The following is a 19,875-nucleotide window of genomic DNA, read 5'->3' as shown; positions in this document are numbered from 1 at the left end:
TGTTCCACACAATGTATTTCTATCCATCTAAATGATGCCCTGCTGAACAAGGCCCAGGTTTTCCACATTATGTTGAGGGTTCTGTAGTCAGGTGGTAATTCCTGGTCTTTCTTTAGCCATTGGATATGGGCCTTAATCAGCTTTGTCCTTAGCTGTTGAGTAGACAGCCTTTCCAATTCACACACTCACACAGCTGTGTTCAAGTTCATTTCTAGTAGCCTAACTTGGTGAGCTGACAAAGTGCTTGTTGCCAATGGACCTACTGTACATATGCAGAGAAAAGCCATGGGGGTTGAGTCAAATATACTGTATTCCTCACACACTGAGCTCTTCAGTTGTGTCCCAAATGCACCCTACTCCCTATGTAGTGTACTACTTTTGACCATGGCCAAGGGTAGTACACTATATAGGGAATATGGTGCCATTTTGTCTCCTCCTGTGTACCTTATTTGTTTTCTTCTTTTCGTACCTGTCCCAGGGGTGACGTACTGCAGTCAGAGCAGCGAGGGAGTGAGCTCCCTCTCCAGCTCTCCCTCCAACAGCCTGGAGACCCAGTCCCAGAGTCTTTCCCGATCCCAGAGCATGGACATTGACACAGCCTCCTGTGAAAAGAGGTGAGCAACTTGGACCGGTCGATTCAAAACCGATCCTTAGCCCAGTTTAGAGAGGTTTGGCTAGGAGGTGTAAGCAATATGGAGATTCGAAGGCAAGATGAAGCTATTGCCATGATGTTTATCTACCCCAATTCTCTCAGATCTACAGGACAGGAGTGTTTAGGGGTAAGAGGTCAATTTAGAAGACCACACTGGAAATAGTGGTGAGCGAGTTTGTGAACCCTTTAGGATTTGCTGTATTTCTGCATACTTTTGACCTAAAATGTGATCAAAGTCCTAATAATAAAGTGAACCTAATTAAACAAATAACACAGCCCTTTCATTTCTTTATTGAGCAAATTGATTCAAATTGACTTTGTGCTCGGAATATGGGACCAAATACTACACGTTTGACTAGTTTAATACGTTTAATTTAGCTCATTAATGAAGAGGTTCACATACTTTTTCCAACCAATACATTGAATTTAAGATCAATTTGCTCAATAAAGAAATTCATAAGTACAATTGTTTTTGTTATTTGTTAAGCAGGTTCACTTTTATATATTATTAGAACTTAGATGATGAGGATCTGATCACATTTTAGCTCAAACTTATGTAGAAATGCAGAAAATCCTAAAGGGTTCAAACTTTCTTTCACCGCTGTAAGTCTTCTGACTTTTTTGTGTGTTCGTCAATGATTTTATTTATGTTCTCTTTTGAAGTGTGTTTAAAATGGTCAAATAAACTAAACAAAGTGTAATTCAACATAAGAGAAGAGGCTAGGATGACAGGCATCACATTTCAGCTCTGTTCAATTGTTATGGCCCGGGGTCTGTCTGATCTCATGCTTAGTGTATCCATTCACCCCTTATGAACTCCTTACACAAAGCTTTAATAGATGTCACATGCATCCCTTCATTCCAACTCAAATTAGAAAGTTTAAAGCTAGATACAATGTGTGCAGTGTGTTATACAAAGATATGTGTTAAAGCTGAGCTCTGCGCTAGGTGAAACAGTGCCACTGGCCACCCCAGGCACATTTTGTTTTTGTCTTGAGGAAATTAGCATCCAGCATTGTATAAAAAAAATACTCTGCTGTTCTATCGCATGTGCAATGGCGTCCGAGCCGTTGTAATATCGCAAATAAACTTGTCAGGTTCACCGATAAAGATTGCAGCTTTAAGGTAAGGGGAATAGCACAAAACATGAAAGCACTTAAATGCACAACAGAGGCGTAAGGATTTTAGCTGTTCTGAATTTACCTTGAATGCTAATTGCACTTCTTAAGAACAAAACCGTGCCGACAAACAGTTAAAAGTGGTGGATGGCCACATAAGCAATGTAAGTGTAAGAGATCAACTGTTCGGTGTCAATGAATGGTGGCGTTTCAACATGTAGAATCGTCCGGAAATGAACAGAAAATAACAGACGGTGCGCTCGTCATAGGCGATAGGACCGCCACAAGCTGATTTTAACTGTTCATCGCCACAGTGTGTTTTGTCCTTTTTGAGTTGGAGTACAGTTGATAGCCTGTTTGTGTGATCTGGTGGAGGGATACATTGGTTGTCCCTATCTATGTTGCTCCTCTCTCCCTCTGTCTCTGTGCGTGTGGCCCAGCAGCATGTCCCAGGTGGATGTGGACTCAGGGATAGAGAACATGGAGGTGGAGGACAGTGATCGCAGGGAGAAGAGGGACCTGGCTGAAAAGGTAAGCAGAGCTCCCATTCCACCCCCTTCCTTACTGTACTTCCTGTACTTTAATCAGTCACTTTGGCTGTGTCTAAAAGGGCACCATCTATTCCCATGCCTGAAGGCTCAAACTGAATTATTCCACTTCTCTTATCATTCTCTACATACTTCAGTCTGAATCTGCCATCATTGAAAGTAATTTGTGGTGGGTGAAAAGTAATGATTGGATCGTGTCTAACCAATCCGTATCAAAGCCAATTATGTACTTTGAATGCGGTGCTTCATTCATGTTTGTTATGGCTCTGGCCCAACCCATTGGTTTCTGGGACAAATCAGATGGTCTGAATGTGTTCACATTCTAGAGGGTTCGGGGATGGAGTCAAATCCACACTCATTGCAGAGAAGAAACGTTTGTGGGCCTGGAGTGGCATTTGGCCGGAACAAAGAGTCTGGGTAGCCAGGCAATCTATTCCCTGTATAGTGCACTACTTTGGACCAGCACTTCGAAGTAGTGCACGATACAGCATGGGGAATGGGGTGCTATTTCAGACACGACCTCTGTCAAGAAAAGGATCTGCCAAATGAATGGAAGTCAATGGAATTGTTGGAGACTTTGTACATCAATACTTTTCACCAAATGAGCAGTGGGTTCATATACTTCAGCGGGTTCATTGTGTACATGAAAATAAATGTCCTTTTGATACTCCTGTCAATGTAGAAAAGGAAATAAATGGCTAACTCTCAAAGAAAAATACATCTTCATTTCAGTCATAATAAGTAGGTCATTTTGGATGGTCAGAGAGCCATTTTCGACTTTAATATAAAGACCTTGCTCCTGGCTGATAAAACAACTTTGGTTTTGAGTTAATTACTTTTATTTCTGTTAGTCTCGCAATGATCTAATCCCTAAATTCAAAATAGGTAAGGGCATGCTAATTCAGGTAAGGGCATGCTAATTTAAATAGGTAAGGGTGTGCTAATTTGTTGCCTTGCAATTAGTAATGATTGGAAGGTCTTTCATGGATGATGTAGAATAGATCTCTTTACTATTGCACAATAGAAACAAATGTCTGCAGTTTTTCGGAAAAAAATAACCTAAATGATGACTGGCATTGAAGATTCTTTATCTGTATGCCCAGGTTTGCCTCAGTGATTGCATTATAGAATCCTTCACCACCCATCTCCACATGGCTATTGAACTGAAATACTCTGAACCAATACATTTGTCTATGCCAATGGTCTTTGAAAGCTCTCTGAAAACACCCCTGTCTGCTTACATGGTACAGTCTGTTTCCTCTCTAACCCTCACCCGAATACTTTTGTATTATGGATTCTACCATCAAGCTAAAGGTGTTGTTGCTTGGCTAATTGGCACCAATAAAGAGCAGCTGGCAGCAGCAGTTATTAGCTCTTAGTTATTGTATAGCCATTGCAACAGAATCAATCCATTTCCAATAGAAAATGGATAGTAAAATAAAGTCACTAATATGGGTATCCTACTGTTTTCACTAATTCAGATCTAAAATCAGCAGTGTAATTTGTTGACAGTGGTAAGGAGGCAAATCCATGGTTACTTTTCAGAAAGTATTGGGCTATTAAGAGTAAAACAAGGCTGTCCATTGTCCCCATATTTATTATGGCCGTTTGAAGTGCTAGCTATTAAAATTAGATTCAACAAGAACGTCAAGGTGTTAGAATTCCAGGGGAGAAAAACAAAATTGTTAAATGTATGCTGATGACTTTAAAAAAAAATTTAAGTCCACAATCTGGATCCCTGCACAGTCTCATTGAAGATCTTGATAATTGTTCTAGCCTATCTGGACTAAAACCTAAATATGACAAGTGTACCATATTACGTATTTGATCATTTAAAAATATGTTTATTGTACCTTGTAGTTTACCAATAAAATGGCCGGATGGTGACATCAGATGGTGACAAGTAGACGTACTTGGTATTCACATCTCAAAAAATATAAAGTAAGTTCTTACGGATCATTGAGACGCTAGCATCTCACCTCGACAACATCTGGTGAATTTGCAGAGTGCGAAATTCAAATGACCAAAATCGTAATATTAAACATTCATGAAAATACAAGTGTCATACATCATTTAAAAGCTTAACTTCTTGTTAATCCAGCCTCTTTGTCAGATTTAAAAAATGCTTTACGGCGCAAGCACACCAGGCGATTATCTGAGGACAGCTCACCGCACACAAAAGCATTACATACATTTCCAACCAAGCAGAGGTGTCACGAAAGTCAGAAATAGCGATAAAATAAATCACTTACCTTTGAAGATCTTCATCTGGTTGCAATCACAAGGGTCCCAGCTACATAACAAATGGTCCTTTTGTTCGATAAAGTCCTTTATATCCCAAAAAAGTCAGTGTCATTGGCCCGCTTGACTCAGTAATCCACCCATTTCCCTCGTTCAAAATGCATACACATGAATCCCCTAAGTTACCAATAAACTACTTCCAAACACATCAAACAACGTTCCTAATAAATCCTCAGGTACCCTAATATGGAAATAAACAATCAACTGTAAGACTGAGAATACCGGAGACAAATAACGAAGTATGCACCCTCACCGGAAAGTGCCAAAAACACTACAGCCAAAATGGGAGCCACTTACTAAAACTACAAATTCTAGTGCATTTTTTTTTAAACAAGCCTGAACCTCTTTCTAAAGACTTGACATCCAGCGGAAGCCCTAGGAACTGCAATCTGGGAGGTCTTCCTTTTATATTCCCGTTGACCGACATAGTAATCAGCTTACCCCTGATTACTATGTCAGACATTATACTCAGACATTATTTTAACAGTTTGGTAACTTTAGAGTGTTTTCTATCCAATACTACCAATTATATGCACATCCTAGCTTCTGGGCCTGAGTAACAGGCAGTTTACTTTGGGCACCTCATTCATCTAAACTTCCGAATACTGTCCCCTAGCCCGAAGAAGTTAACTTACCACAATCAATTTCAATAGGAAGTTGGCAAAAATATATAAGATTCTGCAACCATAGAGAGGTAAATACTTTATTTATGGGAAAATAACATTGATTAACTATGGTGCTATCACAGTTTACTTACTTACAATGGCACTGCCTACTGCAGACGACTAGTTTTTTAAATTCATATGAGCAAAAAATATTTCATTTTAATTTGGAATGCTAAGCCAGGATGAATATGAGTTTGGGGGGCTATTCAACATTAAAGATTTAAACCTCTTACTAAAAGCTTCACTCATACATAAGTTATTCTTAACCATTTTGGGGTTTTCCAGTAGATTATTACAAAAGGCTCATCCTTTGTTGAAAAATGCCCTTTTTGCCTTCATACAGATTACGACTTCTAATTTCTGACTAATTAAAAATGAAAATTTGTTTAAAGTATTGCCCTTTATTAAACAAGCCATAAAAGCTGGTTACAATTTCAGTTTTATCCCCCAGAAAAGATTGAATAAATATAACAAATGTTATGGTTACTCAAATATACTGATTTAATAAATATAAAAAAAATCTTTCTGGAAAAAACGTTATGAATAGAAACGGAGTTGGATCACATGTAGCTATCGGAAATATATGGGGAATATCTGCTATAGTTTTGGAAAGTAATTTAGGACATTTGTGCATGACGCAAGTCATTTTTCTAACAATTGTTTACAGACAGATTATTTCACTTATAATTCACTGAGTTTTAATGACTCCAACCTAAGTGGATGTAAATTTCCGACTTCAACTGTATATGGGGCATACAGCAATCTCAGCTCTGTAGATTTTGCTACGAAGAGACAGAATCAATAGATCATTTATTCTGGTATTGCCCCTATTGCCCCTTGTTTTTGGTCACAGGTTCAGGAATGGTTAAAAAAAAATCACAACATGCGCTTAAAATTAACCTTTCAAATCAAATAGCAGTGCTGGGCGATTTTTGGAAAGCCGTAGTCAGTCAATAATTAATATACTAATACTCGTAGGAAAGGTTTTACTTTTTAGCACACAATCTGTTGATACAATACGATTAGAAAGTTTAAAGAAGAATGTAAAACATCACAGCACAATAAAAAAATATTTGGCACGTGGAAACCAAACGAGGGTGGTCTATATAGCAGAAAAGCTGTAAAGAAAAAAAATATATATATATATATCCTCCGAAAAGTGGTGGATGACTAAAAAAATAAATAAAAGCAGCAATTCTAGCGTTCATTTTCTCAATTTGAGTCATGGCTGCTTTTTTGGGATGGACCCTCCAATAAAAGCAGACATTGAGTCCTGAACACCCTGCTTTTACCCAAGGACATTTTTATTTAAATGTTTTGCCGCCTATCGGTACACATGGCTACCTGGCAACCAGTCTCTTGAAAGGCAATGACCATTCTAGTTTGTAATTCTAACTATTGGTGTATCTGTCCCAGGAATCCGCTGAGAACTCAGATGTCTCTGAAGAGCAGGCTCTGCAGCTCATCTGTAAGATCCTACGCGTTTCCTGGAAGGAGCAGGACAGAGACGTTATTTTTCTCCCCTTGCTCGCCGCCGAGTTCCACCAGAGCAGCCTCAAAGACGGTATGGCAAAGATGCATGATATTTCATATGTAGCTATGTTCTTATTGAATTGTACAGCTTTTTGCAAAAGAGTCCTAGATTATGGTTTAGGATTTCCTCATCTGAATGCAATAGCTGAAATTGTTTTTTAAATCTTCTAACCCAATGTTTCTATTGAAATTTGAACAAAATATTTTTATTAAATACAAATCAGTTTGTGTAGTCTTTTTTTAATCTGTCATGTTTACCATTTTAGAATTTGTTTACAAGTCACAAATGAAGTGTATGTTTTATAAGATTTCTCTTTCTCCTCCCAGTCTTCTCTGACTTCAAAGACCTGATTGGCCAGATCCTGATGGAGGTGCTCCTGATGTCTACCCAGTTGCACGTCCACAACCCCTTTGCCAGCCTGACTGCCACGTCCGAGCCAATTGCTGCTGCCAAATCTCTTGACCACCACCTGACGCTGATCCAGCCCTCCAGCCAGGGCAGCAGTCCCATGGCCCCCTGTGCAGGCTCGTTTGGGGCCAGCTCTTTGTCCAGGCAAGTACCCCCCCAGTGGCCCCACGACTAGCCCCCAGTCCTGGGTACACACAAAGTCAGCAAAAAAAGAAATGTCCTCTCACTGTCAACTGCATTTATTTTCAGCAAACTTAATATTGTAAACTTAATAGTGTAAATATTTGTATGAACATAAGAAGATTCAACAACTGCGACAAAAACTGAACAAGTTCCACAGACATGTGACTAACACAAATGGAATAATGTGTCCCTGAACAAAGGAGGGGTCAAAATTAAAAGTAACTGTCAGTATCTGGTGTGGCCACCAGCTGCATTAAGTACCGCAGTGCATCTCCTCCTCATGGACTGCACCAGATTTGCCAGTTCTTGCTGTGAGATGTTACCCCACTCTTCTACCAAGGCACCTGCAAGTTCCCGGACATTTCTGGGGGAAATGGCCCTAGCCCTCACCCTCCGATCCAACAGGTCCCAGATGTGCTCAATGGGATTGAGATCCGGGCTCTTCGCTGGCCATGGCAGAACACTGACATTCCTGTCTTGCAGGAAATCACGCACAGCAGTATGGTTGGTGGCATTGTCATGCTGAGGGTCATGTCAGGATGAGCCTGCATGAGGGAGGAGGATGTCTTCCCTGTAACGCACAGCGTTGAGATTGCCTGCAATGACAACAAGCTCAGTCCGATGATGCTGTGACACACCGCCCCAACCATGATGGACCATCCGCCTTCAAATCGATCTCGCTCTGGAGTACTGGCCTCGGTGTAACGCTCATTCCTTCGAAGATAAACGCGAATCCGACCATCACCCCAGGTGAGACAAAACCGCGACTCGTCTACAGGCCTACAAGCCCTCAGTCCAACCTCTCTCAGCCTATTGCGGACAGTCTGAGCACTGATGTGCATTCCTGGTGTAACTCGGGCAGTTGTTGTTGCCATCCTGTACCTGTTCGGATGTACCCATCCTGTGCAGGTGTTGTTACACGTGGTCTGCCACTGCGAGGACAATCAGCTGTCCGTCCTGCCTCCATGTAGCGCTGTCTTAGGCGTCTCACAAATTCACGTTCCTGCAGATGAGCAGGGACCCCGGGTATCTTTCTTTTGGTGATTTTCAGAGTCTGTAGAAAGGCCTCGTCAGTGTCCTAAGTTTTCATAACTGTGACCTTAATTGCCTACCCTCTGTAAGCTGTTAGTGTCTTAACGACTGTTCCACAGGTGCGTGTTTATACATTTTTTTATGGTTCATTGAACAAGCATGGGAAACCGTGTTTAAACCCTTTACAATGATCTGTGAAGTTAATTTGATTTTTCCGAGTTATTTTTGAAAAGACAGGGCCCTGAAAAAGGGACGTTTCTTTTTTTTTCTGAGTTAGGTAGGGTTGTGTCCAAAATGGCATCTATCCAAGGTAGTGTCCAATGGAATTCCTACATTGAAATTGACAGAAATGGAATTGTTCCCTTTTTGTGTGATTTAGGCCTAGTCAATGGGAAGTGTTGTCTCTTTTTAACTGGCACTGTCATTGTATCATTGTCTTTTTTTAATTCAGTTTTATATACCTAGTTACTTGACTATTGATAAGATTGTAAAAGAGGAAGATGTAGCCCATTTGTCAACCCATTTGTTTTGCGATGTTCACAGCCTGTACGGGTGTAGTCCGCACTCGCTGGCTTTGAATGCAGCCAGGATGATCTCTCCACCTCTCTCCACCCCCACCAGCCCATCCCTGCATCCAATGGTAGCCCCAAGTCCCCCTTCCATGGCCTACCCCCCTAGGCTCTCTCTCAACCTCCCTTCCGCCCCTCTGCCTATCTCCCAGCGCTACCGGCCCTACTCTGTCACCTCTCCCTTGGGGATCTCCACCCCCCCTAGCCCCAGACTGGCTAGCCTCCCTGGGCTTTCACGCGGCCCTATCACTGAAGGTCTCCCGGTACCGCCCATCATTTTGGCCCAGGCCCCGGCCCCGCCATTACCAACTAGCCCCCAGTCGGTTCCCCTCCCCTCTACTAGTCCTCATCCGCCCACCTCCATGCCCCTCCCTCTGGTACCCCCCTCACCCAGATCAGCTGCCCGAGGAGCTGCCCTCGCCACCCGGATCCCGTCTAGGTACCTCCTCAACCACGTGTGACAGAGTGACGCGCAACAAGCTACTTACTAAAACATTAACCCTACCTCCAGCCTCAGCTCCATGGCAAAATGTGTAGAATCACAGGAAATTTGCTTTAAAACTGCAACATTTTCTCTCCACTGCATGGTAAAAGTTATATAATTGCAGGAAATTAGCTTTTAAAACAAAATAATTTGCTCCGCACCATTGAGAAATTGGTAGAATTGCACGAAATTTGCATATAAATTCAAAAAACTCCCTATAATGCCAAGTCGGTGTCCTACATTTTTTTGCAGTGCTGATGGGCTGACCACGCTCATTGACATGCCCTGCGTCATGTCCCCTGTCACGCCCACCATCTAAACCCCTTTTGATCCATAAAAACCCATGCACATTTGGCCTACATGATAATGGGCTACTTATGTCGGCCTATTGCTTGACTTATTATGGACATGCTGTATATGGGTGGTGTTTTGCACATCATTCCTAACTACAAACCAACTCCAATGCCCTGATGTTCACAATTTACAGTCATCCTCTTTTAAAATAAATAAATGTATTCTTATAATAATATACAGGTTTGGACACCTACTCATTCAAGGGTTTTTATTTAATTTGACTATTTTCTACATTGTACAATAATAGAGAAGACATCAAAAGTATGAAATAACACGTAGAATCATGAAGTAACCAAAAAAGTGTTAAACAAATCAAAATATATTTGAGATTCTTCAAAGGAGCCACCCTTTGCCTTGATGACAGCTTTGCACACTCTTGGCATTCTCTCAAACAGCTTCATGAGGTAGTCACCTGGAATGCATTTCAATCAAATGCTTCACAGAGTTGAAGAAACAGCCACATCTCAACATCCACTGTTCAGAGGAGACTGCGTGAATCAGGCCTTCATGGTCGAATTGTTGAAAAGAAACCACTACTATAGGACTCAATAAGAGAAAGACTTGGTTGAACCAAGAAACACGAACAATGGACATTAGACCGGTGTAAATCTGTTCAAATTAGAGATTTTTGGTTCTAACCGCCGTGTCTTTGTGAGACGCAGAGTAGGTAAGCGGATAATCTCTGCATGTGTGGTTCGCGCCATGAAGCATGGAGGTGTGATGGCGTGGGGTTGCTTTGCTGGTGACTGTCTGTGATTTATTTACAATTCAAGGCACACTTAACAAGCATGGCTACCACAGCATTCTGCAACGATACGCCATCCAATCTGGTTTGGGTTTAGTGGGACTATCATTGACCCAACACACCTCCAGGCTGTGTAAGGGGTATTTGACCAAGAAAGAGAGTGATGGAGTGCTGTATCAGATGACCTGGCCTCCACAATCACCTGACCTCAATCCAATTGAGATGGTTTGGGATGAGTTGGACCGTAGAGTGAAGGAAAAGCAGCCAAGAAGTGCTCAGCATATATATGGGAACTTCTTGAAGACTGTTGGAAAAGCATTCCTCATGAAGCTGGTTGAGAGTAATTTTTAACGTGTGCAAAGCTGTCATCAAGGCAAAGGGTGAAAAATGTCATAAAATATATTTTGATTTGTTTTACACTTTTTTGGTTTCTACATGCTTCCATATGTGTTATTTCATAGTTTTGTTGTCTTCACTATTATTCCACAATGTTGAAAATAGTAAAAAAATAAAGAGAAACCCTTGAATGAGTAGGTGTCAACTTTTGATTGGTAGTGTGTGTATATAATTGAGAAATGAGGAGAAAGACCTTTTGCTTGCCAATGCATTGCTTGTCCTTCATGTTTTTTGTGTGAATCTCATAGCTGTGGTACTCTGACAATGTTGTCTGTAGGAGCCTGTGTGTTTTTGGTGTATCTTCAGATAAAATGTATTAATGGACATGTGACAAGGTCAGCACTTGGAGAGTAGTCTGGTGTTTTATTCCACAGTGAATCACAACCAGGGTTCAGCTGAAGTCCGAGGGAAGGTGAACTAGTCACATCACTCCATTCCTGCATCTTTTCCTCAGTGTTACATCTTCTTTCCCTATCCCATCCTCTCCTATCTATGACCCATGTGTCTCTATTTTTCCATCTGTCTCCCCATCCTCCTCCTCTATCCCTTGTTCCTCGTTTCCTCCCTCTCTACGCCAGCCCCCTATCCCTCCTGTTCTTCGCCCTCTCTGATATGTCTCAGGACAGCAGCGAAGAAGAGCCTGAGGATGAGCAGGAGGAAGATTTTACGCAGGTCCAGTTTGGGTCCAGGTATACACCGCTGCACGGCGTGTGTTCAGTAGACTCACCGGCATGCTTCAGCAGTGTGTCGAGCCTAGCCACTAACAGCAGAGTCTGCATTTCACCATTGCCCCCTATTCCTTACGTAGTGCTCAAATTTTGACCATCAGAAGTAGTGCACTATAAACGGAATATAGTGCCATTTGGGACGCAGACAGCGTTTCTGCTCTTGCAGGAACAGGCTGAGAAACGTAGAGCCTGTAGACCATGGGTGTCAAACTCACTAATTATTATTATTTTACTCAAACCACCTGCGGTCCGTATGTTTGACGCCCTGCTGTAGACTCTGGCAGCTTTATGACCTCAACTGTTGTAGTTGATGCTCAACCTCAGAAGTAAATTTCAGTACAGATCAAGGCAGGGTGCTTATCCTTGTGGTACTGCTAAGAGTCTGAGTTGCAGTTCTGTAAATCGAAAATAAATATTTGCTTGCAAAAATATTGAGAATTCATTATGACTATGCTACCACTGCAGTAGGAGAATTATATCTGGTTCTCAAGCACTATGATCCTTGTAAATCAGCAGCATGAGTTTGGGCCAGGATTGTAGTTTCCCATTGAATTAGGCCTGTCATGTACTGTAGCTAAATCAAATCAAATCAAATTTTATTTGTCACATACACATGGTTAGCAGATGTTAATGCGAGTGTAGCGAAATGCTTGTGCTTCTAGTTCCGACAATGCAGTAATAACGAGCAAGTAATCTAACTAACAATTCCAAAAAAAACTACTGTCATACACAGTGTAAGGGGATAAAGAATATGTACATAAGGATATATGAATGAGTGATGGTACAGAGCAGCATAGGCAAGATACAGTAGATGATATCGAGTACAGTATATACATATGAGATAAGTATGTAAACCAAGTGGCATAGTTAAAGTGGCTAGTGATACATGTATTACATAAGGATGCAGTCGATGATATAGAGTACAGTATCAACGTATGCATATGAGATGAACAATGTAGGGTAAGTAACATTATATAAGGTAGCATTGTTTAAAGTGGCTAGTGATATATTTACATCATTTCCCATCGATTCCCATGATTAAAGTGGCTGGAGTAGAGTCAGTGTCATTGACAGTGTGTTGGCAGTAGCCACTCAATGTTAGTGGTGGCTGTTTAACAGTCTGATGGCCTTGAGATAGAAGCTGTTTTTCAGTCTCTCGGTCCCAGCTTTGATGCACCTGTACTGACCTCGCCTTCTGGATGGCAGCGGGGTGAACAGGCAGTGGCTCGGGTGGTTGCTGTCCTTGATGATCTTTATGGCCTTCCTGTAGCATCGGGTGGTGTAGGTGTCCTGGAGGGCAGGTAGTTTGCCCCCGGTGATGCGTTGTGCAGACCTCACTACCCTCTGGAGAGCCTTACGGTTGAGGGCGGTGCAGTTGCCATACCAGGCGGTGATACAGCCCGCCAGGATGCTCTCGATTGTGCATCTGTAGAAGTTTGTGAGTGCTTTTGGTGACAAGCCGAATTTCTTCAGCCTCCTGAGGTTGAAGAGGCGCTGCTGCGCCTTCCTCACGATGCTGTCTGTGTGAGTGGACCAATTCAGTTTGTCTGTGATGTGTATGCCGAGGAACTTAAAACTTGCTACCCTCTCCACTACTGTTCCATCGATGTGGATGGGGGTGTTCCCTCTGCTGTTTCCTGAAGTCCACAATCATCTCCTTAGTTTTGTTGACGTTGAGTGTGAGGTTATTTTCCTGACACCACACTCCGAGGGCCCTCACCTCCTCCCTGTAGGCCGTCTCGTCGTTGTTGGTAATCAAGCCTACCACTGTTGTGTGCAAACTTGATGATTGAGTTGGAGGCGTGCGTGGCCACGCAGTCGTGGGTGAACAGGGAGTACAGGAGAGGGCTCAGAACGCACCCTGTGGGGCCCCAGTGTTGAGGATCAGCGGGGAGGAGATGTTGTTGCCTACCCTCACCACCTGGGGGCGGCCCGTCAGGAAGTCCAGTACCCAGTTGCACAGGGCGGGGTCGAGACCCAGGGTCTCGAGCTTGATGACGAGCTTGGAGGGTACTATGGTGTTGAATGCGGAGCTGTAGTCGATGAACAGCATTCTCACATAGGTATTCCTCTTGTCCAGATGGGTTAGGGCAGTGTGCAGTGTGGTTGAGATTGCATCGTCTGTGGACCTATTTGGGCGGTAAGCAAATTGGAGTGGGTCAAGGGTGTCAGGTAGGGTGGAGGTGATATGGTCCTTGACTAGTCTCTCAAAGCACTTCATGATGACGGATGTGAGTGCTACGGGGCGGTAGTCGTTTAGCTCAGTTACCTTAGCTTTCTTGGGAACAGCTAAGAATTTCGCTAGCTAAATTTGTAATATGAGGAAAGGACCCAAAGTGAAGGAGTTTAGACTGTCGACACCAGGTAAATAACCCTTGCAAGTGCGTGTTGAAGGCATTGTTTCACTTTTCTGCAAACAATCTTCAGGTAAAATCCAAAGACGACAACTGGTTTAATTGTGTCTTCAGATGGTTTCTGTTGCTGCAAATGCTGCTTGCTGCAGCCCGGATAAACAATCTGTTAGATTGGTTGAAAACTTGCACTTTCAGTCTCCACTAAAAATCTTTGTTGAGTAGCTTTGGGCAGAAGACTTATCCACAATATTCCTGCGGACTGAGGTTGTGAATCTGCTCACTGGTTACCCACTGGTCTGTCTTCGAAAACAGACCACTAACAATGCATTAACTTAGACCCCAGTGAACCCTTGGGTGGGATCTCTGGAGAATCCGTTACCTGGGTTGTGTTCATCAGGCATCAATTGCAAAAATGTGACAAACTAAGAGAGTGGGAGCAAGGCACTAGCTGGAGTTGTCCAATAAGAAACAAACTATATATTTTTTCCTTGGCAAAATGTGGCAAAAAGGTTTGCCTTCCCTAATGAACACGGCCCCGCTTCAAACTGCTATTGAGTGAGATTATTGGAAGAATTTTGTAAAATCTTAGAGTTCAGACTCAATTGTTTGTCAATGCCGAAACGCTGCCTTGCTATACTCTCGCTAACGTTTTACAATTTATTTCAGGGGAACTGAAATGGTCGCTTATTTACCACATTTGTCCACAGGGCTTCTTTCTTAAGGCGCCCTGGTTCTGCTCTCCTGTCGTCCTGTTACATTTTGACTTTCTCTCCCATTTTTTTCCCCCATCCATCTCTCTGTGTAGTCTCGGTGTGTCCGGAGGGGGAATGGCCTGGGAATCCTGCGGCGACCGGTTCACCATCGAAGCGTGCAAGGAGACAGAGATGCTCAACTACCTCATCGAGCGCTTTGACAGTGTGGGCATGGAGGAAAAGAAGGCGCCCAAGGTAAACTGGAAATGCTGTTAAGAAACATGACGGCCCACCGGAGGTTTGACCCGTATCTACTCATTTGGAATCTTTGTCCTTTAAAAGGGCAGCCAAAACTTTATTCAGAAACACCATTGTAACACAGTGTCCCCAAACAATACTTACCTTTCAGCTATGCTTAGTGTGGCCTCTGGTTGTAACAAATGCTCTGGGAGGAGGCAAAGTCAAATTTGCTATTCGCAACACTTTTTTGTGATCACATTTTTGTTATTTATAGTAGACAAACTTGAACAAAAGACCTTATTGAATTCAAAAAGCCCGACCAAAATACCGCTCACAATAGCTAAGTCTCCATCCAATTGGCGACAGATTTTCATTAGAATATTCAAAAATCTGAGTAAAGATAATGTTTTTTTCACCAAACTGATTTGTTGTGGATAAGTATCTGTGATACCTTTTGTCGCTTAAGTTTTCACATACCGAATACAAATCTGAAGTTCCATGTGTTCTATCACATTTTCAACTCCGATAGTTTTGTAACAAACTTTTGCCTAAAATACCAAATGTGCCTACTCTGGTCTTGGCACGTGTGCTCTAGCTAACCGCTCACAGATAGTGCGGGTAGGCTAGTTTACTTGATGAGATTATTATGGTTAAGAGCAAAAATAGTTTTCTTGTCAAACGGCTGTCAAGCATTGTTCATCATGTCACCAGAATAAGACTCTATTTATTGAAAAGGTGCATCAAGCTCATCACAGTGCACTTTCATCACCCTGTGAAGTTCCTATTTTCATCTGTAGCCTAATAAACTGCATAGTGGGAGTACCACACACACCATATCATTATGTGATTTCAATATGATGGTTATTATATCACTATTTGTGCTTAAAGGTGTTTCCACTACAATTTCTCACTTTCATGATCTTTTCATGGCTGTTAATTTGTGTATCTTTACATAAATTTAACTTTAAACAAGGCACACCTGTTAATTGAAATGCATTCCAGGTGACTACCTCATGAAGCGGGTTGAGAATCTTGGCATTCGCCAAGCGTGTGCAAAACTGTCAATGCAAAGGGTGTTTACTTTGAAGAATCTAATAAAAATATAATTTTGACACTTCTTTTGGTTCCTACATGATTCCATATGTGTTGTTTTGATGTCTTCACTATTATTCTACAATGTAGAAAATTGTAAAAATAACACCCTGGAATGAGTAGGTATGCCCAAACAGCTTGATGCCAAGACATTGACAACAAATATATATTGACATAGTAAAATAAATGTGGAGGAAAAACTCTCACATTAAACACCAATGTTATTCACTAAGTTGATGGTTTACATCTATGATCATGGTTTACAAGTTTAATTTTATTTTCAGTTTTTTTAAATGGTCTTATTTAATTATTTTACATGTGTTAAGGCCACAGAGGGCCGGAGATAATTAGACACCTGTGATAATCATAAGCTCCCAAAAGGGCCACTAGATGTATTTTCATAGATTACATAAAATCCTTTAACAATACCAAAATTCTGGTAGTTTACTAGTAAACTTTGAATGTTTCCAGTAATATACCCTCCCTTTGCAGCTCTAGTCACCACGCTTAACCTGTTCTTCTCCCTCTGTCTTCTCAGATTTGCAGCCACCCCAGTGTCAGCCAGCTCCTCAGCAACATACGCTCACAGTGTATTTCCCACGCCGTTCTTGTCCTTCAGGGTGCCCTCACGCAGCCCAGGTCTGCCTGACATCTTCCTGTCGCCTCTCACAATACTGTGGTCCTAATACAGTATTAATCTGTGTACATCAGTGTTTCCCTACCATTGGATAGGAGTGTCTAGATCCCTTAAACTCAACTCTAGACGTTGAATCCAGTTCTACTACTTTGTTTTTTTCATTGTTCCCCTCTAATCGGGGACTGATTTTAGACCTGGGACACCAGGTGTGTGCAATTAATTCAGGTAGAACAGAACCAGCAGCCACCAGACCTTGTTGGGTAAGAATTTAGTGCCCCTGGTCTAGATGTTTAGTACTGTTGCCCCATGCCTACATTTTTAGTATTTATTATTTAAATTCATAACAATTAAGTGGTTATTTTTATTTATTTTTTAAGCCCAAATATTCACCCATGGACACATGAAAGAAAGCAGTAATGAACATGTCAATTGACAATTGTGATGCCAGAAAGCCTGAATCTTGCTTTCACCTTGCTTTAAACTAGGGGAAAGACTGGTGTACGTGTTTTTGTTCTTTTTTTTTGTTGCGTTCTCGGCACCCCTAGCAGGAGCTACTAATCTATCACCATAGCAACCCTATCACCATAGCAACTCATCTATTTCTCCTGAAGTTCATGTCCTTTTTATTTTTCCCAATCATTCACACCTTTGCTACCCACACTCTAGCATCTGGTACACCATTAGTGTGTTCGGAAAGTATTCAGACCCCTTGCCTTTTTCCACATTTTATGTTACAGCCTTATTCTAAAATTGATAAAATATATATCTTATTTTTATCAATCTACAAACAAGACCTTATAATGACGTAATGAAAACCGATTTTAAGACATTATTTATTTTTGTATGATTTTGCAAAAATAATGTAGTTGTCCGTAGAGCTCCGAGACAGGATTGTGTCGAGGCACAGCCCTGGGGAAGGGTACCAAAACATTTCTGCAGCATTGAAGGCCTCTTCCTAGAGCTGGCCCTCTGGCCAAACTCGATGGTCACTCTGACAGAGCTCCAGAGTTCCTCTGTGGTGATGGGAGAACCTTGCAGAAGGGCAACCATATCTGCAGCACTCCATCAATCAGGCCTTTATGGTAGAGTTTCCAGACCGAAGACACTCCTCAGTAAAAGGCACATGACAGCTCACTTGGAGTTCGCCAAAAGGCATCTAAAGGACTGACCATGAGAAACAAGATTCAAGTTGGAGCCTGAATGCCAAGCGTCACATCTGGAGGAAACCTGCCACCATCCCTACGGTGAAGCATGGTGGTGGCAGCATCATGTTATGGGCATGTTTTTCAGTGGCAGGGAATGGGAGACTAGTCAGGATCGAGGGAAAGATGAACGGAGCAAAGTACAGAGACCCTTGATGGAAACCTGCTCAGGACCTCAGGAATGGGGCGAAGGTTCACCATCCAACAGGACAACGACCCTAAGCACACAGCCAAGTCAATGCAGGAGTGGCTTCGGGACAAGTCTCAATATCCTTGAGTGGCCCAGCCAGAGCCTGGACTTGAACCCCATCAATCATCTCTGGAGAAACCTGAAAATAGCTGTGCAGTGACGCTCCCCAACCAACCTGCCAGAGTTTGAGAGGATCTGCAGAGAAGAAGATGAGAAACACCACAAATACATGTGTGCCAAGCTTGTGGCGTCATACCCAAGATGGCTGGAGGCTGTAATCGCTGCCAAAGGTGGTTCAACAAAGTACTGAGTGAAGGGTCTGGATGTAAATAAATGTTTAATACATTTGCAAAAATGTCAAAACCCGTTTTTGCTTTGTCATTATGCGTATTGTGTGTAAATTGAGACGGGACTACAATTGAATCAATTTTTGAATAAAGCTGTCACGTAACAACGTGGAAAAAGTTGAGGGGCCTGAATACTTTCCGAATGCACTCCTGTTTGCACTCTTGACGTTTCGGCTCACTGTTCTCTGTACCTGTTAGTATGCATCCTCTACCACTGCAGAATGCAATAATATTGCCAAAATACAAGTGTGTTCCCTCAAAATACACAATTTTCTTTCAAAATAGAATAGCCAGGTGACACAGTCCAGATATATTCTGTGTTGTGAGTAAAATCCATCCTCCTCCACTCAGGGGTCCTCTGCAGCAGTCCCTGCTGGTACCTTACATGCTGTGCCGTAACCTGCCGTATGGCTTTATCCAGGAGCTGGCCCGCATTACCTACCAGGAGGAGGAGGTCTTCAGACAGGTGGGGTAGACCCAGACAGGCAGACTGACTCACAGACAGAAACAGAAATACACCAATGGTTTTATTATTCTGACAATGAAATGTTAAATTCTAAAACATTAGAAAATTTGCTCAAACAGTTAAAAATAACCTCTATATGAAATGGGAACAAAAGTTATTGTAATAAGTTGTCCTGTACATTTCATGTCAAGTTTCAGCTGTATCGACTAACGCCATCCTCAAAATTGCTCACTTGTTGGCTGTATTTCAGATCTTTGTTCCAATCCTTCAAGGGCTGGGTCTGGCTGTGAAAGAATGTTCCTTCGACAGTGACAACTTCAAATTCCCCCTGATGGTAAGGTGGCAACGGAGAAGTAATGTGTGCTTGCGGTGCAGGCTTAGTGTGTGTCCCAAATGACACCTAATTCCCTACGTAGTGCACTACTTTTGACCAGGATCCCTAGGGCAATTTCTAGGGAGTAGGGTGCCATTTGGGACATAGTCTTAATGTGGTCTTTTAGATGCTGCCTCGCAGCCAGTGACTGAGCCTGTCTAACTTATAGGGGGGCAGTTCGAGATGTCAAATGTATAATGGATTGACTTGAGGCTGAATCTCTGCTAGCGTGATGAGCCTATCAACCTTCAGCTAACCTTTAGGCTCCAACCATAGATATAGATTTACTAGAATGGGTATTTCCCATTAAAATCAATGTTTCTGTGATTTGGTGGACCGGTGGCCATATTGAGGGTACTCGTGTGTTCCAGACAAATTTGCTTTGGTCTGAGGGGCTTTACCTGTTCTGGGAATTATATTTTTCTATGGCTACAGCTACTCCAACTAAAGGCTGGGTAACATGATTGGACATTTTTAACTTGTCTTGTCACGCCTGTCATAAGATGACTTTGGGTGTTTGTTTTCTTATACACCAGGGGACCGAAGCCTATGGTCAATGTTATTA

General features: G+C 42.2%; 1 protein-coding gene across 4 annotated transcripts in view; it reads left to right on the top strand.

Annotated features, from left to right (window-relative positions):
- ube4b (ubiquitination factor E4B, UFD2 homolog (S. cerevisiae)) overlaps positions 1–19,875 on the top strand; it is a 45,982-nt gene that overhangs the window by 4,914 nt on the left and 21,193 nt on the right. The window contains exons 3-12 of one of the 4 annotated variants that reach the window (XM_024375670.2): positions 479–614; positions 2,211–2,301; positions 6,701–6,848; positions 7,145–7,370; positions 8,985–9,449; positions 11,568–11,678; positions 14,877–15,018; positions 16,634–16,734; positions 18,823–18,937; positions 19,188–19,271. In XM_024375670.2, coding sequence (XP_024231438.1) covers positions 479–614; positions 2,211–2,301; positions 6,701–6,848; positions 7,145–7,370; positions 8,985–9,449; positions 11,568–11,678; positions 14,877–15,018; positions 16,634–16,734; positions 18,823–18,937; positions 19,188–19,271 — 1,619 coding nt within the window. The remainder of the gene's footprint in view (positions 1–478; positions 615–2,210; positions 2,302–6,700; positions 6,849–7,144; positions 7,371–8,984; positions 9,450–11,567; positions 11,679–14,876; positions 15,019–16,633; positions 16,735–18,822; positions 18,938–19,187; positions 19,272–19,875) is intronic. The other 3 variants (XM_024375671.2, XM_024375674.2, XM_024375672.2) reach the window with 3 other exon arrangements.

Source organism: Oncorhynchus tshawytscha, linkage group LG16 (assembly GCF_018296145.1).
Source record: "Oncorhynchus tshawytscha isolate Ot180627B linkage group LG16, Otsh_v2.0, whole genome shotgun sequence".
NCBI classification, from domain to species: domain Eukaryota; kingdom Metazoa; phylum Chordata; class Actinopteri; order Salmoniformes; family Salmonidae; genus Oncorhynchus; species Oncorhynchus tshawytscha.
The sequence above is the reverse complement of the archived record's forward strand: the minus strand, read 5'-3'. Positions and strand labels throughout refer to the sequence as shown.